Below are 26,513 nucleotides of genomic sequence, written 5' to 3' on the forward strand. Positions count from 1 at the left end.
TGCTTCCTGGATACAGCATTCGGTTTCTTGCGACCATAAGGGCCACATGTACAGTTATCTCGCAGATTCGAACCCGAGTACGTGGAATCTTTAATATGCCGAACAGGGCCAACTATATATTTACCAATTCTGCCTGGCAGATTGTCTCAGTTTCTAAATGGAACGTATATATGCTTGGGGTTTTACGGCATACTTAGCAATTTTTCAGTCGTTTGATAACTAGGAATCATTGCATGTCTCTACGGTGCAGGTGGCAGGCGAGTAAATGCCGCCAAAATTAAGGGTTGCCGACACTGAAGTAAACGTATCACGCCGAAGACACTAGACAAGACACCGACACCCAGTGGTATGACCACGCCAACCAATCACGTTTCCTCTAACCCAGAGTGTGTTCAGTGTCATGCGAGAAGTGTTTGGTATAACCCGAACCGGGCTTTCTCCCGGACTTCGCGGTTCTAAATAGTAACCTACCGCTTGCTGCTTTAGACACTGTGTTGCTCGAAAACGCAACATTGTATCTTCGTTGTTCATCCATGCACGGTTGTGTAACCCTCGATAGGTACCTGCAGCTCAAAGGTCCGCTGAGCAAGTTAAGGTAGATGTATAGTTGCAAACTTGCGCATGCTGGTCGTAAATTGTACAATGAGCAACGCAAGCACAGCTTCTCCAACTCCGCAAGCATGTGGTCTTCATGTACACAATGATTTACACAAATCTGGTCACATGCACACCAACTGTAGTGGGTTTTTTTGTGTACTGTACACCAAATCAAACCAGTTCTCTTCCAAGCAATTTATTTCTGAATTTTGAAACCATAACAAAACAACTTCATGTGTCTGGCTCTATTACAGACACGTCACACAAAAATTTATCACACGTTTGGAAATTATCACTAACACTGCAACAGCATCCTTATATCTTAAGCAGGTACACCAATGAGCATGATCTCAACAACAACATGGGTACGGTAGCACCGAATTGCAACCTTAGACACAGTAACAAGTGCAATATCTAGTAAATGCTTCCATTTTAGCCATTGCAGCCAGTGATTATGGAATGAAAACAAATAAAATCTGTAAACATCTACTGAACATTCGGTCAATCTTACATGTACATACATCAAGGCCATTCTATCATACTGGGACAACTTTGAATATACAGCCCATGTACACAGCTGGGATATACATGTACTATAGATTAGATCTAAGTCTATAGATTACAAGCATATCCACTCTATTATTCTATGCATATTTTCATAAAGTATATATACTGGAATTTTCAGAGCGTGTAACTGATTGTGACAACCAGTATCTGATTTTACAAGTTGATTGTGACAACCAGTAACTGATTTTACAAGTGAAGTCTGATGCTGTACACAGGAGATCTGAGATCTTCAATCACGCACAAGTCTCTTGTTAATAAGAGATGTATAAAAATCAAAAATATCAAAATTATAACATTCAACATAAATAGTAATTACTGAAATAATTATTCAATGTCATGACAGTTAGAAAATTGCTTTCTTGAAATTGGCACTAGCATACCATTTTTTTCACTCAAAACCTAGATCATAAAGTTCTACCTGCAAAATCAGATAAAATGGTGACCGAGAAAACTGGAATAGAGTAATACGGTTATATAAGTACACTCAGATTATGTATTACCATAGCAAATTAAGCGATGTGCCCCCTCACACTTTCCCACACATATATCAAACATTCAATAGAGAACTCTGAGCTTATGCCTTTATCAAAGGTGTGTACTCTTTTGTTCTCTCTTTTAGAACATCACACTTTTGGTGTGTGCTCAAAAAATTCTTATGTAGTGCCCTAATTCCATAAGAGAAACTTTCAGAGCAGTTCATGCACATTTTTAATTTGATTTTGGAGACAAAACTAAAATGGTTGGATTGGCCAGTTTTATGGCTTCACAAGAAGTATAATTTTATGAGTGTTTCCGCTGCAGTTTGAACAGCTCTGAGTAGCTTCCCAGAGTCTCCCAAAGCGCTATATTACAGAGATGAACAGCAATAATCATACACAATCTTACTGTGAAATGTCCATTATCTTAATCGTATGATAAACTAACACTGGTTCATTTTGTTCGGACTGAGCTGGTGTCCCTACAGTTGTTACACTTATGCTGATAAATGATGTCATGCCTCTGCCGGTGTTACCTCCTCAGCAGAGTGGTACGCCTTCAGCAGAGTGGTACGTCCTCAGCAGAGTGGTACATCCTCAGCAGAGTGGTACGTCTTCAGCAGAGCTCACCTGGTCTCTACATGGAGGTCAGCCACCCTAGCACAGCTAATTTGTGAACAGCCACTGGAAAGACAATGTGTTCATGATAATATTACTCTGTGAAGCATTCAGCCACAGACAGCAGACAAGGGGCCTCCGTGGCTCAGTCGGTTAGCGCGCTAGCGCAGCGTAATGACCCAGAAGCCTCTCACCAATGCGGTCGCTGTGAGTTCAAGTCCAGCTCATGCTGACTTCCTCTCCGGCCGTAAGTGGGAAGGTCTGCAACCTGCGGATGGTGGTGGGTTTCCCCCGGGCTGTGCCCGGTTTCCTCCCACCATAATGCTGGCCGCCGTCGTACAAGTGAACTATTCTTGAGTACGGCGTAAAACACCAATCAAATAAATAAATAAACAGACCAGACTCACCAACCAGTCCTAGTACACACACCAGAGGCTGATTCCACACCTGAGTGATTTCTGACATCAGTCAAAAATTTATAATATAAATGCAAACATAATACATATCAAAACTGCTACAAAGGTTTAAATTGCGAGAACAATGTCTTCCCTTAATTCTTGCTTGGTGTTCCCAATTTCTGTCCTCAAGATCTACAAATAAGCATTAAAATCTGTTTTCAAGTTTGACTAATTAAAGACAAAACCAGCCTTGCGAAATTGGCCCCAGGCCAAGCAATCCTACATCTGTATCCTAAATGATAAACAGATGAACGACCTAAGGTCATATGTAGGATGGTCTACCTGCAGATGGTTGTAGGTTCTCCACACATTCTACCATTATGCTTGTCATAGTCATATAAGTGAAATATTCTTCAGTACAGGGTAAAACACCAATCAAATAAAAGAAATCTATATCCAAAGGCCTTTAAGGGACATGACAGGCCCCTTTAACATATTTCAATTGAAAGCAGGGTACTCAGGTTTTCTAAAAAGTATCACACTTTATTACTTCACTGAATAACTTGTAGAACAAAGTGACAATACTGCACAAATGGCTGGTGTGAGGAGAGGCAGCCATTGTGAGAATTTTATCCAATCAAACACGTCGCTATCAGATCCCGGGGCCAAAGCTGCCACGTAGCCTTTACCCATTCACTCCATGAAATGACATATGACAACACAGAACTAATGCGTAAGACATCATTTTGAGATCGTTTACAGCGATTTAGTTACATATAGCCGTGGGGCCGTTTCACAAAGTGTTGTGGGGCAGGTCTGTATCATATACGGACCACCACATAAAATCAGTTGATTTATAAGCCTTGTAATACTGAATGACGGTATCACAAATTATGTCTGACAATAGCATACCGTCTTCGCCCGAAACGCATTCATCTCCCCCAAATGCAGTTTTTGTCATTCATTTTAGGGCTTAACCAGCAGTTTCTAAATAACAAATATCAGAGTCAGTGCAAAATTCATTAGGGGTGCCTAAGGTTTATGGGAATGAGAACACGGCATCTCACCGGACAACGACTAAAATTAATTAAATCTTATAACTTTTTCCTCTGAATTTACTACAAGTGAAGAATATAAATTTTGCTCCTTCATCTCTCTCGCATACAAGGGATGTTTTTTCTGTTTTGTTTTATAAAATACAGTGAAATTATTGAAATGCCGAGGTGCTTTCTCTGACCTCCGCCATAACTAGAGCAGCACTGTTTTCATCTTAGAAGCCAGAGCTACAAAACTGAAGCATAAAATCCAGCAACAGTGGAATGCCTAGATCAGCCTCAGTGGTGTTTAGATTTATTTCCATTTATTTCAGAATTGAGAATGAATTTAGTTGTACAACAATCCTATTGTAATTTTGTAAACATTTAATAGGGGTCAAAATCATCAGCATAATCCCCTAAAGAGGCTGCGACCTGGACCAGGAATACACCGGCCGTTCATCTGCAGCTTGGCTATTTAAACAGGGTCGCTGGAGCTCCTTGTAAATGATATAGTAGGCCTACTGCATCAACAGTTAAAGCAGTGGAAGAAATTATCTTTCAGTATGTCCAATTTCCGAGAAAACTATATTTATCATTCATTGCCTTTTATCTGCCATAAGCTACTGCTTAGAGTATTATACACAAAATACCTTTGATATTAAAGAGCTAGAGTAAATGTGATGTCACCTGGCTCCCACTAATGGAGACATGCTGCAAAAAACCCCCACTAAAGGACCGTTTAAGATACTCTTAATGGTAGTCTTTCAGTGGGCATAAACATTAGTCAGGTGTTGTCTTTCACTTTAAAATTCAGGAAGAGCGACTTAATTTTAGGTCTTCTTTCTACCCCTGATGTTACATAAATTTTTGACAAAGCTCAGCATGCTAAGAACATTATCTAAAAAAAACTGGCAGTACTTACAAAGCATTTTTCCGAATTCTGTAGAAATCCTCGACATAGTCCGACCTGCCCAGCAGTTCCACAAAGTCCTCATCGTGCGTGATGACTACCAGTTGGAAGTTTCTCTGCTGCGAACGGCTCTTGATGATCCTACATGGCAAGGAGTGGCAAGCTCATCAAACCGCTCATTGTATATGTATTAAAACAAATCTGCAGAACACATAACTTAGTTAGAATAGCTGCATTCACATGATGCAATTTGTTGAATCGACAAGTTCTATCCCATGAGTCGCATTACAATAAAACAGGCTGCATCACATACAGGGTGATTTGTCACATTCTACAAATCTTACACAAAAGCGCTTGTCCTGTTTTCATTTCACAAGTCGAATTCGACTTCACCCGGCTGTAGAAAATGTGGTACAGAAGGTTGATTCATCATGTGACGTTGTACGTTCCATGTCATCATTAACATTAAACACCGTACTCTACCAGTGATATCTACATCTAAATACTGGGCCCTCACTGGCTCACTTGGATACTTTGTGGACTTCGCTGCCAATCTACCCTTGACAAAGCTGGTCACATACAATAATCCAGCTCTCACAGTGTCCGTCCTGCCTTGAAGTTATGAGGTTAGTCAGGTACTTGACAAAGTGCAGTCGTTTTCTCCAGGTTTTTGTCCTGTTTCCTCCACCCATAAATGTGAAAAACATCCTACATGTGGTCCGCTTCGGTAGCGGTAGATCAAGGGTCAATCCTGGGTCAAGTCACACCTAAGACTTTAAAAGAGGAAGTTGCAGCTTCCTCGCTTGGCGTTCAGCATGAAGGGGATAGTGCAACGACTGGTTGGCCCGAATCAGTATAATGGCTCGGGCGGGGCGGTTTACTTGCCTTCAGTAAAGCATCTCAGTGAAGCAGCACTAGATAAAAGAAAATAAATAAATCTGTCCTGCAATAAGGAGGCACATTACATGCATTCTAAGGATTCCTTCTTCATCATATGACTGAAAAATTGTTAAGTACAACGTTAAACCCCACTCACTCACTCCTACATGTGTTTGTGAAATATTCTTGAGTGCTTCTCAAAACTTGCATGAAACATAAATACAAGTACATGAAGATGATTTTCCATCAGACAACATATCTGCATGTGTGACTTACTCCACCAGAGCAAAGGCCAAACTTTCAATATTTTCCCGGTCCAGATTGGTCGTGGGTTCATCCAGGGCCAAGATACCACAGTTCAGACAGAATGTTTCTGCCAGCGCCAGGCGAATTATCAGGGAGGCAAGAACCTTGTGAGGGAAAATATAACAAACAGTTCTTCAGTCAGACAAGAGCTTTGACCGGAAGTAGAATGTAGAATCACTGAGGCAAGGACATAAGCCAGAACAGTTGATAAGTTATGCTAGAACCTTGTTCATCAGGAGAGAAGAGGGGGTGAGACATACCCATACTATGGTCTCCATGGTTACACGTACCTTCTGACCTGCACTACAGCGCCCCCTCATATCCAGGTCTGTTGTGCCCTTCACCATGACGACACGGTAGTGGTACACCCGCCGTGCCTTCATGGCTCCTGAATCGTCTTCATCAGAGCGGATCTCAATTGTCTCAATGTCTGCCAGGATCACAAGGAAGGATTTCTTTATTTATTTATTTATTTACTTAGGTCCAGCTTCACACAAGATAAACTAATGGTTATCAGTTGTGGGAAAGGACAAATATTATAAAGTGGGAAGTGGAAAGATACAAAGTGGGAAGTGGGAAGTGGGCAGATACAAAGTGGGAAGTGAGCAGATACAGAGTGGGAAGTGAGAAGTGGGCAGATACAAAGTGGGAAGTGGGAAGTAGACAGATATAAAGTGCGAAAAGGGCAGATACAAAGTGGGAAGTGGGCAGATACAAAGTGGGAAGTGGGCAGATACAGAGTGGGAAGTGAGAAGTGGGCAGATACAAAGTGGGAAGTGGAAGTGGGCAGATATAAAGTGCGAAAAGGGCAGATACAAAGTGGGAAGTGTGCAGATACAAAGTGGCAAGTGGGCAGTGGGAAGATACGAAGTGGAAAGTGGGCAGATATAAAGTGGGAAGTGGGCAGATACAAAGTGGGCAGATAGAGTGGGAAGTGAGAAGTTGGCAGACAAAGTGGAAAGTGGGAAGTGGGCAGATATGAAGTGGGCAGATATAAAGTGCGAAAAGGGCAGATACAAAGTGGGAAGTGGGCATACAAAGTGGGAATTGGGCAGTGGGCAGATATGAAGTGGGCAGATACAAAGTGAGTAGTGGGCAGATACGAAGTGGGAAGTAGGCAGATACAAAGTGGGAAGTGGGCAGATACAAAGTGAGAAACTTGGCAGATACAAAGTGTGGACAGGTCAGATACACACAGGACATGGGCAGATACAAAGTGGGAGGTGGGCAGATACAAGGTGCGAAGTGGGCAGTGGGCAGATACAAGGTGTGAAGTGGGCAGTGGGCAGATACAAAGTGGGCAGTGGGCAGATACAAAGTGGGAAGTGTGCAGATACAAAGTGTGGACAGGTCAGATACAAACAGGAAATGGGCAGATACACCAGGGAAGCTCTTCATTTCCCCAAATACCTCAGAACCTGCCTGACATGTCATGTAAATCTGGATCTGATATATTCAGGCATGTACTCAGTTTAACCCATGAGAAGAAAAGTCATGTTTATATGTGGACCTAAAGATTCAGGTCTCCCACAGTACTGTCTGTTTCCCCTGCAGTGTTTTTAGGAACATAGATAATCCACAACTTTTATAGCTGCTAAAAAACCAGTTTGCTTTGGACATGGACACAAAAAAACAAGATTTTGAATATATTGGACATGTTAACATCATAATGTTTTCAAATGGGGAAACTCCTTCCTGACTCTAACAAAATGATCCAAAGCTACGATTACTACGTCCTTTATTACGTCACAATTATCGGTGTACGTGTACTCATAAAATCATAGTATGCAAGCACTGCACAACATCACAGAAGAAAACAATGTGTTCCTCTGTGATCTGAACCCTTTTGTGCAGCCCGTCCAGGAGTCTCCATTAATCCCCACCCTGTTAGACGACTAACCATTGCCTCTGTAGGTATTTCTCCACAGCTCTCTGATGATCTTGTTGATTTCTGGCCATCTTCATGCTGTGATAACTCATAATGGCCCTACAAATACATATCAAACAGCATCAGCACTGAATCTTAGCAACCAATTCACACTTCACGTTAGTCAGCAATTCACACTGCAGGTTAGGCAGGTTAGTCAGCAATTCACACTGCATGTTAGTCAGCAATTCACACTGCATGTTAGTCAGCAATTCACACTGCATGTTAGTCAGCAATTCACAATGCACGTCAGTCAGCAATTCACCCTGCATGTTAGTCAGCAATTCACACTGCAGGTTAGTCAGCAATTTACACTGCACGTTAGTCAGCAATTCACACTGCAGGTTAGTCAGCAATTCACACTGCACGTTAGTCAGCAATTCACACTGCACGTTAGTCAGCATTCACACTGCATGTTAGTCAGCAATTCACACTGCAGGTTAGTCAGCAATTAACACTGCAGGTTAGTCAGCAATTCACACTACACGTTAGTCAGCAATTCACACTGCACGTTAGTCAGCAATTTACACTGCATGTTAGTCAGCAATTCACACTACACGTTAGTCAGCAATTCACACTGCAGGTTAGTCAGCAATTCACACTGCAGGTTAGTCAGCAATTCTCAGCAAGAGGATACACCATCCTATATGACAATTGTTTAATATGCCTACCTTTACTGAGCCCAAGGAACATTAATAAAAGTGTGGCAGCACTGCACTGAGGCGTAGACTTTTTATGCGGGCCAATTACTCCAACAACATCACAACACGACAGATCAAGTCAAGGTAGATATTGGTTGATATTGCACAAATATTACATAGTACGAACATACCTTTGATTTACCTTGATTTATTTATTTATTGATTGGTGTATTACCCTATACTTGAGTATTTCACTTATACCATAGCAGCCAGCATTATGACAGGAGGAAACCCATGACCATATGCTGGTTGCTGGCAGACCTTCACATGTATCACCGTAGAGGAAACCAACATGAGCTCACAGTAACCGCACTGATCCCTGTGTCATTGTGCTGCACAAGCACGCTAACCACTAGCCCACGGAGGCCACTTTCTTCTTTTGTTATTCATATCAATGTACAAGTGCTTTGATTACAAGTCCAATAAACCTGCAGATGGTCATGGGTTTCCCCTGAGCTTTGCCTGGCTTCCTCTCCGGCCGTACGTGCGAATATCTGCCAGAAACCCGCAGATTGTCGTGGGTTTTGTTTGAGATTTGTCTGGTTTGCTCCCACCATAATGCTGTCATATAAGTGAAACATTCTTAATTATGGTGTAAAACACCAATCAAATAAATAAATAAATAAACAAATAAATAAACAAGACAAATACAGAAAATTGCCAACATAAAGTTCTTGACAGTACAATACTGAAATAACTGAAATAAAGAGGATGCAATCATTCAATTTCAACCCTGCCTCTTATTATTTACCTGTCTAGGGCCTTGTAATACTTCTCCAGATCCAGGTTGGCGAGCTCTGTTGTCTGAAAGTATTCAAAGCCTATGTAAAAGTAAGCTAATATTCTGATTTCTGGAGCATTTCAATGTTGTCTATGGATAGAATTTAATTTTGTTTATTCTGATTGGTGTTTAATACTTGAAGTAAAATACTGCCATTCTCCAGGAAATCTGACAAGCCTGACAAATTCCCCAGAGTCACATCTGAAGTTTGCCCATGCATCCTCAGTAGTCACAACTGACTTAGCCTGACAATGTTCACTGCGCACAAACAGGTGGTCCAACTTATGATATTCAGAAGCCACACACAACCTGTGGAAAACTTCAACCATGCCAACCAATCACAATTTCGCCTCAAGAATGTTAACTACATACAGATAAAACTGCTGAAAAGAAATCTAGAGGGAGTCACTTCATTCCCCCTACACCCAGGAACTGATCAACAATTTATTAATATTGCAACTTAGTGAAACTTGGGAAGAAACTTAGGTTTTGGATGAGCATACACTTTTTTCAAACATTTCTCGCACAATGACATACAGACACTGGGTGGTTTCTTTATTCCACTACAAGTTTAGAGCCTTGACAGTATTATTCTTTGTTGTTATGCCCTCAGCCCCTGAGCCCGTGTTCCTCACCCTAAGGGCTATAGCCTTATCCCTACACTTCTCCGCAGCCCCGTTATACTGGTCAGACTTCAGCTCCTGCTTAAACCTCTTGATCTCATCAAGGAAACCTCTCTGACGACCCTCAACCTGGTTTTTCTGAAACCACAGCAAAACATAATACGTGGAAATTAGTAATGAACCTGAAGAACTAAGCTATACTAAAAGCTCTAATTTTTCAACATTTAAAAGATATATGAAATAGAAATCTATAACAAAGATGATGAATTCAAGAGAAAATAAAGTTATGCCAAAAAACCCCTCTTTTCATATCACCAGAGTCCTTTTCCTTTTAAATAGCAAAAATGTACTATTTAAAAATGAAAGCTGCTTTCAACCCCATCAAGTTTTCTTGTAACTTTATATGTTAGGACACATCCATAACTGCAAATTTAATTTATCCACTACATAAATCCAATTCTTAGGTCACTTTTTTCTGTGAAATGATATGGATTAAAACACCATTCCGGGATGTGATTTTGTGTTTTTTTTTTCACTTTGTTTTTAGGGCTAGCACCAGTAGCTGGGGTATTGGGATGTTTACCCTGTTTCTGAGTTCATCTTTCTTCTCCTCTAACTTCTGTCTCTCTCTGTTGAGCCCTTTGGGGTCAAACCCTCCGATTTTCTGCATCAGCTTGTCTATCTCCCCCTGGAGACGCTCCATCTCCTTTTGTTTCTCCCTCAGCTGCAGATTATCCTGGAACTCACGTTCTCGAACCTGCCACAGACAAAAATAATGATTCCCACCCATAAACAAAATGTTTTTCAAGGACTTTAAAAGGATCTAACATCCTAGCTTTTCTACCACTTTCAAGGAACATTCAGGTTAAGTACAGCTCTTCAAGTGGGGTTAAATGGATACTATTTTGCTGGCTTATTTATCAACCCATTTCAAATGCAATGTGAGATGGTACTTTCAAGGGATTACACTGTATCCAACAGTAAACATTTAAAAATGCTAAATAGAATTCAAGTACTATCAGAGAATTCAAAGACAACTGGGAACCTCTGAACATACATCAACTCACTGCCAGGTTTTTAGTACTGCAGCACATAACGATGAACAGAGGGTGTACATATTTGATTAGACAATGCAAGCATACTTAAAATATTTTCATTTATACCACAATGGTCAGATTGATAAATAGGAGCCAGGTGAAACTACAGCACCTCATTTGGTACCTTATAAATCTGCAGACTTCAGGTCAGAGCCAAGCTAGTGAGCGCTAGATTCAAAATGCCACCTGATGGGTCAAAGGACAGGGAACTTTTGGCTGGAGGCATTTTGTCCCTTGCCCAAATGTTACAGAGTAGCATCAATTAATCCAGACGAAACTTGCAGTTTCTGTGATGCTGTTCATAGTGTGCACTCTTGTTACATAGCAACTAATCACAGGCAAAGCAGAAGTACCTGTGTCCCCAAAAGCAGAACCTGTGTCCCTAAAAGCTGCACCTGTGTCCCCAAAAGCAGCACCTGTGTACCCAAAAGCTGCACCTGTGTCCCCAAAAGCTGCTCCTGTGTTCCCAAAAGCTGCACCTGTGTCCCCAAAAGCTGCACCTGTGTCACCTGAGTCCCCAAAAGCTGCACCTGTGTCCCTAAGAGCAGCACCATCCCCCGTATGTAGCAGAACACCTGTACCTCAGGCGTGGTTACCTCACCTGCTGATTGGCTAACTCTGTCCTCAGCTTATCCAGGTTAGATCGTATGTCTTGCTGCTCGCTTGTCAGATTTTCAACCCTCTTGGCATTCTCAACCTGTAACTCCTTTTTGCTCTGTAAGGCCTCAGCCCTGCTTTCTCTTATGTACCTGAAAGTATGCAGGACACCTTTCTTGATACAGTGTTTCACAGTCTGAGATTTTCACTTTGAAGTAATTAAATAACCTAATACCTAAAATAACCACTACAACCCTCTGATCAATTGTGTCCCTGAAGATGAATGTCACCTATGTTAGATGACATAATAAAAACTTGTCCTCAGTTCAAATCTACTCACTTCTACAGTTTTACAAAATGTATCAGAGCTTTAAATTTTCCTGAAAACTTCACACAGAAAATATTCAACTTCAGGGGTTACCACAGCAGCTCCTAATACCCCAAACTGTTCTGACAAAGCTGATGATCTTAATAACACAGACTTACCCTTTTATCAGTTTGTTTATGGCGTGAACTTCTCTGCATTTTGTTCTTGTGGACTCTCCCTAAAAATGTCATACCAAAAACATTCATACTCACTCTCCCTAACAATGTATAAATGATAAAAACATTGGGATGCATAAATGTACTTTGTGAAAACACAGTGGCAAAACAAAAAAAACAGGACTCTGAAAATAAAGAAATAATGCGCCGTCAAGTATCTTAATTTTCAACTCTTCCAAATTTGCTTGTCCAAATTAAACACTTCCTAATCTATTTGCCTACTTTAACTTTTTAAACATTTATTAGACAAGTGAGCACATGAAGCACATATTAAACAACCTTTTCCCATTCGCCGCTAGATTCACTCGTCCGCTATCAACAAGCCTCTGAGAATCACCAACTTCCCACTCAAAGAGGGGGATGGTGAAATATGTTTACAGCAAATCAATTTTGTTACTTGTTTCCTGAATTTCTCATTAGGTTTCGCAAAATTTTCTCTGTATGTGTGGCCATGTTGTCTTGATCATTTATTAGTGTGACTTTATTGTTAATAAATTTGATGAGCACCTTAGGGAACCCCAAGGTCAAGTATGTTTTGAAGTTTCTGCCTCTGATTTAGTATAGTAGAAAAGTATAATAGAAAAAAAGAATAGACTCTCTCCAAAGTGACTCCTGACTGTATTATTTATTTATTTATATTAATTGGTGTCTTGCACCGTCCTCAAGAACATTTCCCTTGTATGACAATGGCCAGCATTATGGTGGGAGGATACTGGGCAGAGCACGGGGGAAACCCATGAACATATGCAGGTTGCTGAAGACCTTCCCACCTACAGCCAGAAATGAAGCCAGCATGAGCTGGACTTGAACTCACAGCCACCACATTGGTGAGGAGCTCCAGGGTCATTGTGCTTGATTGTATTAGACCCATGTAATTCATTGTTTTAGGCACGTAACAACGATGTCTAATCTATCTTTAATTATGAAGTTACTAACAATCAATGATGCCATGTCATTTTTGGTGACAAATAAACAATGTCAATGATCTGCTGGTTATTACCTCACTCTTGATTTCATTCAGTTTGTCATCTTTTTCTCTGGATACTGCTTTCTTGTCCTCTTCAAATCGGTCTATCTGCAACTGTAACAAAGATATACACACTTTTTTTCCAATCCCAGTTATCAACAGACTGTCAAAAAGCTGTTTCACCTTCTAGTACTTTACAATTTTTCAGTCATATGATGAAGAATCATCAGATGTGTGCATGTATACTGTCTTCTTTAATCATGTAGCAGGGCGAGTCCCTTCTGCCAAAGTGCTGTCGCATCATGCCGAAGACACCAGACATGACAACCCACCCAGTCACATTATGCTGACACTGGACTTGCCAGTCCAGTGCGAGCATAAAGCGAGGCAGCCACAAGTGCCATATATGTGTCTTTGGTATGATCCCAAGGTCTCTCAACTCTGGGGTGCAGGTGCTTACCATTAGGCCACCAAAGCAGTCCAAGTGGTAAAATGGTACTAATTTGATAACTTTCTAAAGTCATATTTAGTTTTATCTCTTTCTGCAGTTCCATGTTCCATGCTTCCATGAGCAAGGCAGTTGCTCTTTTCCAAAACAGAACATTCCAAACTTCAGAATTTGTTGGTGCTCAGGTAAGCTTTTGTAATCAAAGATTACTACATTTATTCAATTCATGTGGACGCTTAATGTTTAACCAACAACTTGCAAAGTTTGCTTTCTAATTCTTACCTTCAGAGGACCCAGCTGATCTTCTTGATCCTGAAAACAGACATACTCAACAGCTCATGTAATCATTACATGCATCTGACATTTATAAAATGACAAGTTCGTTTATTACTATCATGCATTATTTCATCAGTCTGATGAATACTGGAAATATGAAAGATGAATTTTCAGCATTTGCAATCTTCTGAGTTTATAATTATTTTAACTCCAGAAAATTTTCCTATTAACAGATAAGGTGCCACTTCTACAAAACTTCATACATCAGTTTTTCATAACTTTCCATTAATTTTTGTAACTTTCCTGGTAAATCACATCACTTTATGGCAATGTAGCCCAGACAGTCCCATTGCTTACGAGAAAAAATTCAAATGGTCCGTATCTGCAATTTTCTGAGTTTCCAGAAAGTTGTGTCACCTTTACAAAACTTCATACATTAATTTTTGTAAGTTTCCTGGTAAATCACATCATTTATTATTAGACAAGACTGCTGATGCCTGTACCTGTATATCGAGAACGAGTGTGTTATTCTCTGCCTCTAGCTGAACCTTCCTCTCCTCCAGCTTACACCTCTGCTGTACATCCTGCTCTATCCTCAGCTTGTCAGCCGTCAGGTCGTTCACCTGACCCTTCAGACGCTGTACCTGGTCAGAGTGACTGCTCACCTTCTCACGCTTGTAATCCAACTTACGGTTCACATTCTCCCTGGGAAGAAAGGAGTAAACAAAGATTTTCACAATCATTATTCAAATTATTTGAGTTGATGACAGGGCTCTCATCAATCATTAATCCACGAAATACAAAGACAACATATGGCAATGACAAATTTTTCCTCCATGTGATGTTAAATAAGATTTACTACTTCCACATTATTAACAATTTTTCATGCGTCCATGGATAAAACCACTGCTGTCAAAAACTTCTGTCTTACAGTCACAGCCAAACAGATTGACTGCAGCAGGACGAAACTTTTAAGCCAAATAAGCCAAGAGAAGTAACTCCTGAAGGAAAACTCACACCATGACACAATGTAAACAATATTTAGTTCCCGGAGCCTTGGGGAGAATACGAATCCATCGGACACACAAAGATTATATAGTCTGAACTAGCAGTAACTAAATACTGGCCGCACCGATATCATTTTGTGAGCTACGGGCTACCCCAACACTAAAAGAATCTAACAACGGAATAAAAATAAAACTGTACATCCACATTTTCATTTTGACCAATCATGATATTTTTAAGATTATCTTATTTTCCAAAGCCTTTATATCATGTAAGTTATATGTCTTCAACAGGAAAAATTGCCAAGACAATGCATACTTCCCACAAACTAATTTTTTTTTACATTTTTATACTGTCCCCTGACAATGGAAAAAGATTTATTCTGCCCATAACACAATTTAAATCATTGTGTCCTTACCAATAAGTAATCACTAAGCGTGCCTAATGGACAAGCTGCTGAATACTGTCTATCTGTAACATGTGTTAACCAGTGGTGTGGCCTTACCAACACCTAATCACTAAGTGTGCCTAATGGACAAGCTGCTGAACACTGTCTAGGTCTGTAACATGTGTTAACCAGTGGTGTGACCTTACCAATACCTAATCACTAAGTGTGCCTAATGGACAAGCTGCTGAATACTGTCTAGGTCTGTAACATGTGTTAACCAGTGGTGTGGCCTTACCAATACCTAATCACTAAGTGTGCCTAATGGACAAGCTGCTGAATACTGTCTAGGTCTGTAACATGTGTTAACCAGTGGTGTGGCCTAACCAATACCTAATCTCTAAGTGTGCCTAATGGACAAGCTGCTGAATACTGTCTATCTGTAACATGTGTTAACCAGTGGTGTGGCCTTACCAATACCTAATCACTAAGTGTGCCTAATGGACAAGCTACTGAATACTGTCTAGGTCTGTAACATGTGTTAACCAGTGGTGTGGCCTTACCAATACCTAATCTCTAAGTGTGCCTAATGGACAAGCTGCTGAATACTGTCTAGGTCTGTAACATGTGTTAACCAGTGGTGTGGCCTTACCAATACCTAATCACTAAGTGTGCCTAATGGACAAGCTACTGAATACTGTCTATCTGTAACATGTGTTAACCAGTGGTGTGGCCTTACCAATACCTAATCACTAAGTGTGCCTAATGGACAAGCTGCTGAATACTGTCTAGGTCTGTAACATGTGTTAACCAGTGGTGTGGCCTAACCAATACCTAATCACTAAGTGTGCCTAATGGACAAGCTGCTGAATACTGTCTATCTGTAACATGTGTTAACCAGTGGTGTGGCCTTACCAATACCTAATCACTAAGTGTGCCTAATGGACAAGCTACTGAATACTGTCTAGGTCTGTAACATGTGTTAACCAGTGGTGTGGGCTTACCAATACCTAATCTCTAAGTGTGCCTAATGGACAAGCTGCTGAATACTGTCTAGGTCTGTAACATGTGTTAACCAGTGGTGTGGCCTTACCAATACCTTATCACTAAGTGTGCCTAATGGACAAGCTGCTGAATACTGTCTATCTGCAACATGTGTTAACCAGTGGTGTGGCCTTACCAATACCTAATCACTAAGTGTGCCTAATGGACAAGCTGCTGAATACTGTCTATCTGTAACATGTGTTAACCAGTGGTGTGGCCTTACCAATACCTAATCACTAAGCGTGCCTAATGGACAAGCTGCTGAATACTGTCTATCTGTAACATGTGTTAACCAGTGGTGTGGCCTTACCAACACCTAATCACTAAGTGTGCCTAATGGACAAGCTGCTGAACACTGTCTAGGTCTGTAACATGTGTTAACCAGTGGTGTGACCTTACCAATACCTAATCACTAAGTGTGCCTAATGGACAAGCTGCTGAATACTGTCTAGGTCTGTAACATGTGTTAACCAGTGGTGTGGCCTTACCAATACCTAATCACTAAGTGTGCCTAATGGACAAGCTGCTGAATACTGTCTAGGTCTGTAACATGTGTTAACCAGTGGTGTGGCCTTACCAATACCTAATCTCTAAGTGTGCCTAATGGACAAGCTGCTGAATACTGTCTATCTGTAACATGTGTTAACCAGTGGTGTGGCCTTACCAATACCTAATCACTAAGTGTGCCTAATGGACAAGCTACTGAATACTGTCTAGGTCTGTAACATGTGTTAACCAGTGGTGTGGCCTTACCAATACCTAATCTCTAAGTGTGCCTAATGGACAAGCTGCTGAATACTGTCTAGGTCTGTAACATGTGTTAACCAGTGGTGTGGCCTTACCAATACCTAATCACTAAGTGTGCCTAATGGACAAGCTACTGAATACTGTCTATCTGTAACATGTGTTAACCAGTGGTGTGGCCTTACCAATACCTAATCACTAAGTGTGCCTAATGGACAAGCTGCTGAATACTGTCTAGGTCTGTAACATGTGTTAACCAGTGGTGTGGCCTAACCAATACCTAATCACTAAGTGTGCCTAATGGACAAGCTGCTGAATACTGTCTATCTGTAACATGTGTTAACCAGTGGTGTGGCCTTACCAATACCTAATCACTAAGTGTGCCTAATGGACAAGCTACTGAATACTGTCTAGGTCTGTAACATGTGTTAACCAGTGGTGTGGCCTTACCAATACCTAATCTCTAAGTGTGCCTAATGGACAAGCTGCTGAATACTGTCTATCTGTAACATGTGTTAACCAGTGGTGTGGCCTAACCAATACCTAATCACTAAGTGTGCCTAATGGACAAGCTGCTGAATACTGTCTATCTGTAACATGTGTTAACCAGTGGTGTGGCCTTACCAATACCTAATCACTAAGTGTGCCTAATGGACAAGCTACTGAATACTGTCTAGGTCTGTAACATGTGTTAACCAGTGGTGTGGCCTTACCAATACCTTATCACTAAGTGTGCCTAATGGACAAGCTGCTGAATACTGTCTAGGTCTGTAACATGTGTTAACCAGTGGTGTGGTCTAACCAATACCTAATCACTAAGTGTGCCTAATGGACAAGCTGCTGAATACTGTCTAGGTCTGTAACATGTGTTAACCAGACCATCAAGACTCACAGCTGTATCTGGGCCTCTTCCTTCTCGTCATTCACCTTCTCCATCGTTCTGTCAGAGTCTGTAACAATTAAGCACGCTCAAACTTAATCAGAACACTGTACAATAACAGCATAAATCAGTGTCAATGGATGGCCAAGTAATTGAATAAATGATCCTTAAGGTTATTATTTAAAGTTTATCTCTTTTCCAGCCTGAATTATACACTATTGCATCAATTCACATCTATGGATCAGGTCATGCTCTGAAGGATGGAGGATGTTTGCCTTTTAACTGCTACCACACATGAGCAGTAGGTTCAAAACCAGCCTTGGACAGGGATCTTGTAGATTTTCACCCACTCTCAGTGCTTGTAGGGTTGCGTCGGTGGGGTGGGGATGGGTGGGGTGTGGGGGCTTCACTGGTGATAATAAATAGTCAACGGTGCTTGTCTGGCTGCTTTGCGCACAATGTTGTTCGCAGACCACTTGTTTTCCACCAATATAGTGTGCTTATCTGTGTGCCACATGAAGGCTCTGCATGCCATGTGTAATCAATATCCATTACCTTGCTTGGATGTTTTTGACATATGTACATGTAACTGCACAAGGTAAAAGACAAAAAACATCACTGACGCTAACCTTTAAAATTTAATACACTTTTGTTAAATGAATTGGCTCAGTTGTGATGATAAACTCATTGTTCAGAGCAAAAAAGAGATCAGGTCATTAACAAGTTCTGAACATTGCCAGGTATGTAGCAGCTTTTCAAATTGTTAACAGTTAGTTTTGAGAGTTACCTCCCACTGAGAGCTTGGCAGACTTTGCGATGATTCTCTTGTCCACATCGCGAATGTCTCCAAGGTATCGGTCCATCAGGATGATGTCAGCGGCCATCTCTTTTGCCATGCTCAGGTCACCATGTTTACTCTGTAAGTCTTCCTCTTTCTGTACAGAACATCAGAAAACGCATCACGTATGATCACATCATGCCAGAATCTACGACTTCTCTGCAGTCACCAATTTAATAAATAAATAAATAAATAAATAAGTGCTCTGCTGATCTTCCACTTTCTGCACAGATCATCAGAAAATAATGTTGTGTATGACATCAAGTCTGAATTCATGTATTACTGACTCATTTTCATACCTGGCCTTCACCCTGACAGTTGCTGTATCTCTTGTATAGTTTACAGTAATGGCTGTGTGATAACGACAGTTGCTGTACCTCTGGTATAGTTTGCAGTAATGGCTGTGTGATAATGACAGTTGCTGTATCTCTTGTACAGTTTGCTGTAATGATTGTGTGATAATGAGAGTTTGCTGTAATGAGTGTTTGATAATGACAGTTGCTGTACTTCTTGTATAGTTTACAATAATGGCTGTGTGATGATGACAGTTGCTGTACTTCTTGTATAGTTTGCTGTGATGAGTGTGTGATAATGACAGCTGTTGTACCTCCTGTATAGTTCACAGTAATGATTGTGTGATAATGACTGTTGCTGTACTTCTTGCATAACTGGGTACAAAAGCTTGTGATAATGACACTTGCTGTACACCTGGTATACCTTGCAGTAATGGCTGCATGATAATGACGTTGCTGTACTTCTTATATAGTTTGCTGTAATGATTGTGTGATCATGACAGTTTAATGTAATGATTGTGTGATAATGACAGTTGCTGTACCTCTTGTATAGTTTACAGTAATGGCTGTGTGATAATGCCAGTTGCTGTACCTCTTGTACAGTTTACAGTAATGGCTGTGTGATGCCAGTTGCTGTACCTCTTGTATAGTTTACAGTAATGGCTGTGTGATAGTGCCAGTTGCTGTACCTCTTGTACAGTTTACAGTAATGGCTGTGTGATAATGCCAGTTGCTGTACCTCTTGTACAGTTTACAGTAATGGCTGTGTGATAATGCCAGTTGCTGTACCTCTTGTATAGTTTGTTGTAATGGCTGTGTGATAATGCCAGTTGCTGTACCTCTGGTATAGTTTGCAGTGATGGCTGTTTGATAATGCCAGTTGCTGTACCTCTTGTACAGTTCACAGTAATGGCTGTTTGATAATGCCACTTGCTGTACCTCTTGTATAGTTTGTTGTAATGGCTGTGTGATAATGCCACTTTCTGTACCTCTTGTATAGTTTGCAGTAATGGCTGTGTGATAATGCCAGTTGCTGTACCTCTTGTATAGTTTGTTGTAATGGCTGTGTGATAATGCCACTTGCTGTACCTCTTGTATAGTTTGCAGTGATGGCTGTTTGATAATGCCAGTTGCTGTACCTCTTGTACAGTTCACAGTAATGGCTGTTTGATAATGCCACTTGCTGTACCTCTTGTATAGTTTGTTGTAATGGCTGTGTGATAATGCCAGTTGCTGTACCTCTTGTATAGTTTGCAGTAATGGCTGTGTGATAATGCCACTTGCTGTATCTCTTGTACAGTTTACAGTAATGGCTGTGTGATAATGCCACTTGCTGTACCTCTTGTACAGTTTACAGTAATGGCTGTGTGATAATGCAAGTTGCTGTACCTCTTGTATAGTTTGCAGTGATGGCTGTGTGATAATGCCAGTTGCTGTACCTCTTGTACAGTTTACGGTAATGGCTGTGTGATAATGCCACTTGCTGTACCTCTTGTACAGTTTACAGTAATGGCTGTGTGATAATGCCACTTGCTGTACCTCTTGTATAGTTTGTTGTAATGCCTGTGTGATAATGCCAGTTGCTGTACCTCTTGTACAGTTCACAGTAATGGCTGTGTGATAATGCCAGTTGATGTACCTCTTGTACAGTTTACAGTAATGGCTGTGTGATAATGACACTTGCTGTACCTCTTGTACAGTTTACAGTAATGGCTGTGTGATAATGCCACTTGCTGTACCTCTTGTATAGTTTGTTGTAATGCCTGTGTGATAATGCCAGTTGCTGTACCTCTTGTACAGTTCACAGTAATGGCTGTATGATAATGCCAGTTGCTGTACCTCTTGTACAGTTTACAGTAATAGCTGTGTGATAATGCAAGTTGCTGTACCTCTTGTATAGTTTGCAGTGATGGCTGTGTGATAATGCCAGTTGCTGTACCTCTTGTACAGTTTACAGTAATGGCTGTGTGATAATGCCAGTTGCTGTACCTCTTGTACAGTTCACAGTAATGGCTGTGTGACAATGCCAGTTGCTGTACCTCTTGTATAGTTTACAGTAATGGCTGTGTGATAATGCCACTTGCTGTACCTCTTGTATAGTTTACAGTAATGGCTGTGTGATAATGCCAGTTGCTGTACCTCTTGTACAGTTCACAGTAATGGCTGTGTGATAATGCCAGTTGCTGTACCTCTTGTATAGTTTGTTGTAGTGTCTCCACTTCTGTCCCCACACGGCTTAGCTTGGTCTTCATTTCTGGTATATCTGCATCTTTCAGGGTGGAGATCTATGGATAACACACAAAGATAAAACCTCAAGTTATTTCTTATTCATCCAACAGATCTGGGATGTGGTCAGATCCATGCTAAGACCCAAAGCCAAGTTAGCAAGCCAAGTTTTGATTTTTTGAGACACTACATGTATTTACCTATGTAAACAAAAGTAGATGTAAGCCTTTCTCTAAAAAGAATTTAATAGCAATTAATAGGGTTTAAAGATAGACCTATTATTTTAATGGGAAATGACAATGGGCCTAAAGTTTCCATATTACGGTGCTTGGTAGCTGAATTTTGTGGGCTTTACTTCTACAAATTACACCTAAAAGGTCCTTACCAACATCTGCAAATAATACATTCACCCACAGACCACATGAATGTACAACACAAGAAGAAGCTTACACTGGCTCGTAATGGCCGTAGCTGAAGCATGGAATCATATCTTTGCTGATAATCCTTCAGTTCTTTCTCAGCCGTCTCCACTTTTCCCGGCACCATCCTCAGCTTCTGTTGCAGCTGTGATGTGCACAAATCAGGATATGTTTATAGTTATAACAGATCACATACCCTGGGTACAAGGTGTTCAGTTTTGTCATGGCGTGAATCTACTAAAAACTGATACTTCAAAAACTACCTATCAATAATGCGCTTTAAATGGTTATAAAAAATCGGATCAAAACTCCTACAAAAATGTTGTCATGATTATCTTTATAACCCACTGGGTCCACTTTCCAACTTGACATAATATTTAACAGCAAAATATGCTCCTAAAATTGAAGAAAACATGTTTGACTCAATATTTCAACATTTTTATTTGGTCATTGTAAGTTTTTTAAGTAAATTTTCCCATTATATTATCTACCTCTTTATTTACTTATTTGATAGGCGTTTTACGCCATACTCCATTATACCCATTTTTATTCTCATAATGTCCTTAAACTCGCACAGAATTTATGACTGAGTAACATTCACATACTGCTGCGGTTTATTTCCCACAATCCACAGCATATGGGTTACCAGGGTTACCTCAAGGACAAGTTCTCGAACTTCCTGTTCCTCATCAAACTCTCTATGACACAGGGGGCAGCATGGGTTGTTCTTCTTTAGGTCTTCCACATACTTTTTGAAGAAATGCTGAGCTCCTAACAATGACCCTCTCTGGCTGAATAAGCAGAAGAAACACCCACAAGATTGGCATTACATTCAGACATTGTACAGAACTTGTAGATAACCTAAACACTGTGCTAGCGATATTGATCACTGTTCCATTTTGCGAATGTAATTTCAGTCTGGTGAAACTATTTTTACTTAGCTTCTCCACCTTGGCGAAACAACATTATCCTACCATGTTAAAGCCCTCATGTAAGTTCAAAGTCTGTACTTGACTACGTACGTTCTTCCCATTTAAAGGAAATAGCCTTAGAAGAGCATCAGGTCTGTATGTTAGCATGTGTATGTGTTTGTCTGAGTTACTCCCCTTTACAAATGTGACATCATGCGTAGTCAAGCGGACAATGTTAGTCAATGTGGTATTAAAGCAGTATTACCAGCGTGCTAATTTGGGGAGATGAGAAGAGAATGGGACTAAAAGTAATAGCTTTATTGTTTATTTATTCGACAAGCATTTTATGCTGTACTCAAAAACATTTTATGTATATGTTGGTAGCCACCTTTATGGTAGGGGAAACTCATGGCCATTAGCAGGTTGATGGCTCACAACCAGATAGGAAGCCAGCATGAGAAATTCACAGCAACTGCAATGGCAAGAGATTCCAGAGTTCTGTATGACACTTCACTTTTTGATTGATCCATTGCTCTGCTTAGAGATTCTTTTCATAAAAAGTGAATTTTGTTGTGACTAGATTATTGTTAAAATGGCTAAAATCTTTCTGACCAATTTAGCTACATTGGCGAAAGGAATAAAAAGGCTAGCGCTAGCACAGTAAAAAGTATTTTCTCAATACACATAATTCACATAAATTAGACTGATCACTCATGTGTGATTACTTTCAAAGTGTCCTCAGTTTAAAAATCCACATAAATTAATTCAGAACCTACAGACAGATAAAAGGTAGAATATTACAATATTCTTTCAGATTTAGAAAAAAATATATGGTAATACACATATCTCGTCTGAGAAGCTTACTCTTGAGTCTGTCCCATTTTCTTCTGAACTGTTGTCAAGGATTCCTCGAAGTTCTGGCTGCCACACACTTCAAAGATCTTCTCTTCCAATGCTAGGAAAAATAAAATACTTTTATTTGCTGATGTAGAACAAACTGATTCAGAAGGCAAGAAATACATAGTGAATAGTTTGAGATATATTCTTGAATTTGGAGAAAAACAGGAATCAAATGAAAAACACAGCTTTCAAGTTCGGCAAACCACAGTACAAGCAGTTTAAAAAATTCATGAACAAAATTTTTAGGGGTTAAATGTGGTTGTAAAACGTCGTCTTCTTTTTTACTTCATCATTTTACCTCTGCAATAGATTCCTCAATACTAACGTAGCATTTCTAAATGCAACTCACTTTTAAGCTCCTCCTCTTTCTTTTTTAACTGCTCCCTAAAATAAAAATAACATTATATGGAATTGTCATGTCCTAATTTAACCCAAAAAAAAAGATACTGCCAATGTGGCCCCAAGCCATAAAAATGATACTGTCAATGTGGCCCCAAGCCATAAAAATGATACTGTCAATGTGGCCCCAAGCCATAAAAATGATACTGTCAATGTGGCCCCAAGCCATAAAAATGATACTGTCAATGTGGCCCCAAGCCATAAAAATGATACTGTCAATGAGGCCCAAAGCCATAAAAATGATACTGTCAATGTGGCCCAAAGCCATAAAAATGATACTGTCAATGTGGCCCATTTTAAGAAATATACTTCAGGGCTTCCTCTGGGTCAGTATACTTTTAGCCAGTCACTTTAGTGACTCATCAGATTTTGTAGCCTATACTATTTTCTTTTCGCCATACTTTTTTAGCGACCTTGACAATCTTTGTGATCTTCAAATGACTGAATAGGAACAGTATCTATGACTCTCGTAGGTCTCCATCTCTAATTCATTTTTATCTGCCTTGGTATAGCTGCTAGAATCAATTTGGTCTCTTCCAGTTATATCTGGAGTTTATCCCACGCAGCATTTTGAACAACTGCCCGGAAAATAACGGACCAATGTTTGGTAAGGCGTTTTTGTTTTTTGAAAAAAAATCAATCCTTTTTTAAATCAATCTGTGTAGGATCCTAGTAAAAGGTACTTTCCCCTATCGGAAAAATTTGTTACAAAATAAATTTGTAACTTTAGTTTATTTGAATGCAGCATGATGATCAATACAATGGGGTAACACAATATCACAGGTGAAAAATCGCACACATTCTTAAACATTTATCTCCCCAAAAAATAGATTATTAAAGTGGAAAGGTTTAATTTTTCAAGGAAGGTAACATCATTTACATCTCTTACACTACCTTGACTTACCTCTCTTGATAATTTTTTTTTGTTAAAGATTTGGCCATGAAAGGCATCCCAAAAATGCCATGATTTTCGTTCACAATATAACAAAAATGATTTTCAAGTGTTATCCAATGTAAGCGAACTTGCAACAATGCTGAACCCACTTTGTATTTTTCTGTCAAGTAAAATCACCATACAATGGTGTTGGTGTTGGTTTGCCAAGATGAGGTTGTTTGAAGTGAAAGCAAATGGATCGATCTCATCACAGAAAATAGCGAAAATCTGCTAAACCCCCCTAAAAAACTCTCATGCCTGAAAAGTACTACAAAAGTTTCGCCAGGTAGTTTTTTTGTATCATGTGTGAACATTTCCTTAAGTAAATAAATTTGTTGCCAAAAACACTGGCATTTTAAAAAAATTTTACCGCCATTTCAAAAAAGTGTTCTAAATTTGCGACAATGGTGAGACCCAGCGGAAGCCCTGACATTCAGTGCAGGAAAAAACATAACTTTTGAATGTGTCCTTAGCAGAAACAGACAACAGAATCATGTGAACATATTTTATACAACCACCTTCTCTAAGCACGACGCTTCCCTCTTACTTGATCATTTTACGATTAGCTTCCTTGGTGGTCAACTCCATCTTGTTTCTCTGTAATGACCTCTCCATGTTTTTCACATCTTCACTTTGTCTCCTGAAACAACAACAACATGACTGATCAGTTTACTGACTTCAATATAGGAAGATGTGGTAATATTTACGCTGTGGACAACGAAATTATGATGAGAAGCTCAAAGTTTGTAACCAGACATTGAAAAAAAAAAAAGAAGAAAAAAAAAAGAACAGAAGGAGATTTGTCTTCCCCATGTTACGTAATGCTAATAAAAGAATACAAACCAGCCAAAAGTGGGTAAGTTCTGCAATCCAAAACACAATGTAGATGAGCCTTATACCCAAATTTCGATAAAATTGGCCCTGTAATTCTGGAAATATCTCTCGAACAAGTCAAAGTCTGTTCACATAGCGGTATTTGTGTCACAACTTAATTGAAAATCAACAGATATTATTTGTGACTAGAGACTCCTGTCATTATTGAAAGGCAAAGAACACACTAGCAGTACATGACTGATGAAAGACCATTAAATATTGTCCAGGAAAATAGTTTGACTTGTTTTTTAGAATATTTTTCCACCTAGCAAAATGCATTTAAAACTTTGTATTCTATTGTGGCCTTTTCTGACCATATTGGGACCAGTGAAGTCACTTGACACACACAGATTGCTATATTTCATCATTCAAAATGCATCTCCATTTAGAGTTATGAATCACTCCACAACTGGACAATGAAATGAACTTTTTCAAGCCAAAAATACTACTGTGACATCACTGGTACCCTCTGGGTCCTAACAGACCACCATAGAATCCTATGTTTTACATGCATTTTAGTTGGTCCCAACAGACCACCATAGAATCCTATGTTTTACATGCATTTTAGTTGGTCCCAACAGACCTCCATACAATCCTATGTTTTACATGCATTTTAGTTGGTCCCAACAGACCACCATAGAATCCTATGTTTTACATGCATTTTAGTTGGTCCCAACAGACCACCATAGAATCCTATGTTTTACATGCATTTTAGTTGGTCCCAACAGACCACCATAGAATCCTATGTTTTACATGCATTTTAGTTGGTTATAAAAATTCTAAAAATATAAATCAGAGTATTTTCTTGAACAGTGTTCAATGGACTTACATCTGCAAAATACTTTATTTTAGCGTTTTCTTTGCCTTCAAGCTTTAAAGCAAAATTTGTGAAATTCAGGGAGTTATGTGTATTT

General features: G+C 39.9%; 1 protein-coding gene across 1 annotated transcript in view; it reads right to left on the reverse strand.

Moving 5' to 3' along the window:
• Nucleotides 1-785: 785 nt before the first annotated feature.
• LOC135472455 (DNA repair protein RAD50-like) overlaps nt 786-26,513 on the reverse strand; it is a 46,656-nt gene continuing 20,928 nt past the window's right edge. The window contains 22 exon segments of the mRNA XM_064751971.1: nt 786-2,324; nt 4,616-4,744; nt 5,759-5,892; nt 6,079-6,218; nt 7,689-7,743; nt 7,745-7,775; nt 9,168-9,220; nt 9,833-9,958; nt 10,404-10,577; nt 11,519-11,666; nt 12,001-12,059; nt 13,058-13,138; nt 13,755-13,784; nt 14,252-14,453; nt 17,819-17,876; nt 18,594-18,741; nt 21,127-21,222; nt 21,614-21,727; nt 22,238-22,373; nt 23,358-23,448; nt 23,743-23,777; nt 25,274-25,366. Coding sequence (XP_064608041.1) covers nt 2,267-2,324; nt 4,616-4,744; nt 5,759-5,892; nt 6,079-6,218; nt 7,689-7,743; nt 7,745-7,775; nt 9,168-9,220; nt 9,833-9,958; nt 10,404-10,577; nt 11,519-11,666; nt 12,001-12,059; nt 13,058-13,138; nt 13,755-13,784; nt 14,252-14,453; nt 17,819-17,876; nt 18,594-18,741; nt 21,127-21,222; nt 21,614-21,727; nt 22,238-22,373; nt 23,358-23,448; nt 23,743-23,777; nt 25,274-25,366 — 2,191 coding nt within the window. The 3' untranslated portion in view covers nt 786-2,266.

The sequence above is a fragment of the Liolophura sinensis genome, chromosome 8, assembly GCF_032854445.1.
Source record: "Liolophura sinensis isolate JHLJ2023 chromosome 8, CUHK_Ljap_v2, whole genome shotgun sequence".
In the NCBI taxonomy this organism is placed as follows: domain Eukaryota; kingdom Metazoa; phylum Mollusca; class Polyplacophora; order Chitonida; family Chitonidae; genus Liolophura; species Liolophura sinensis.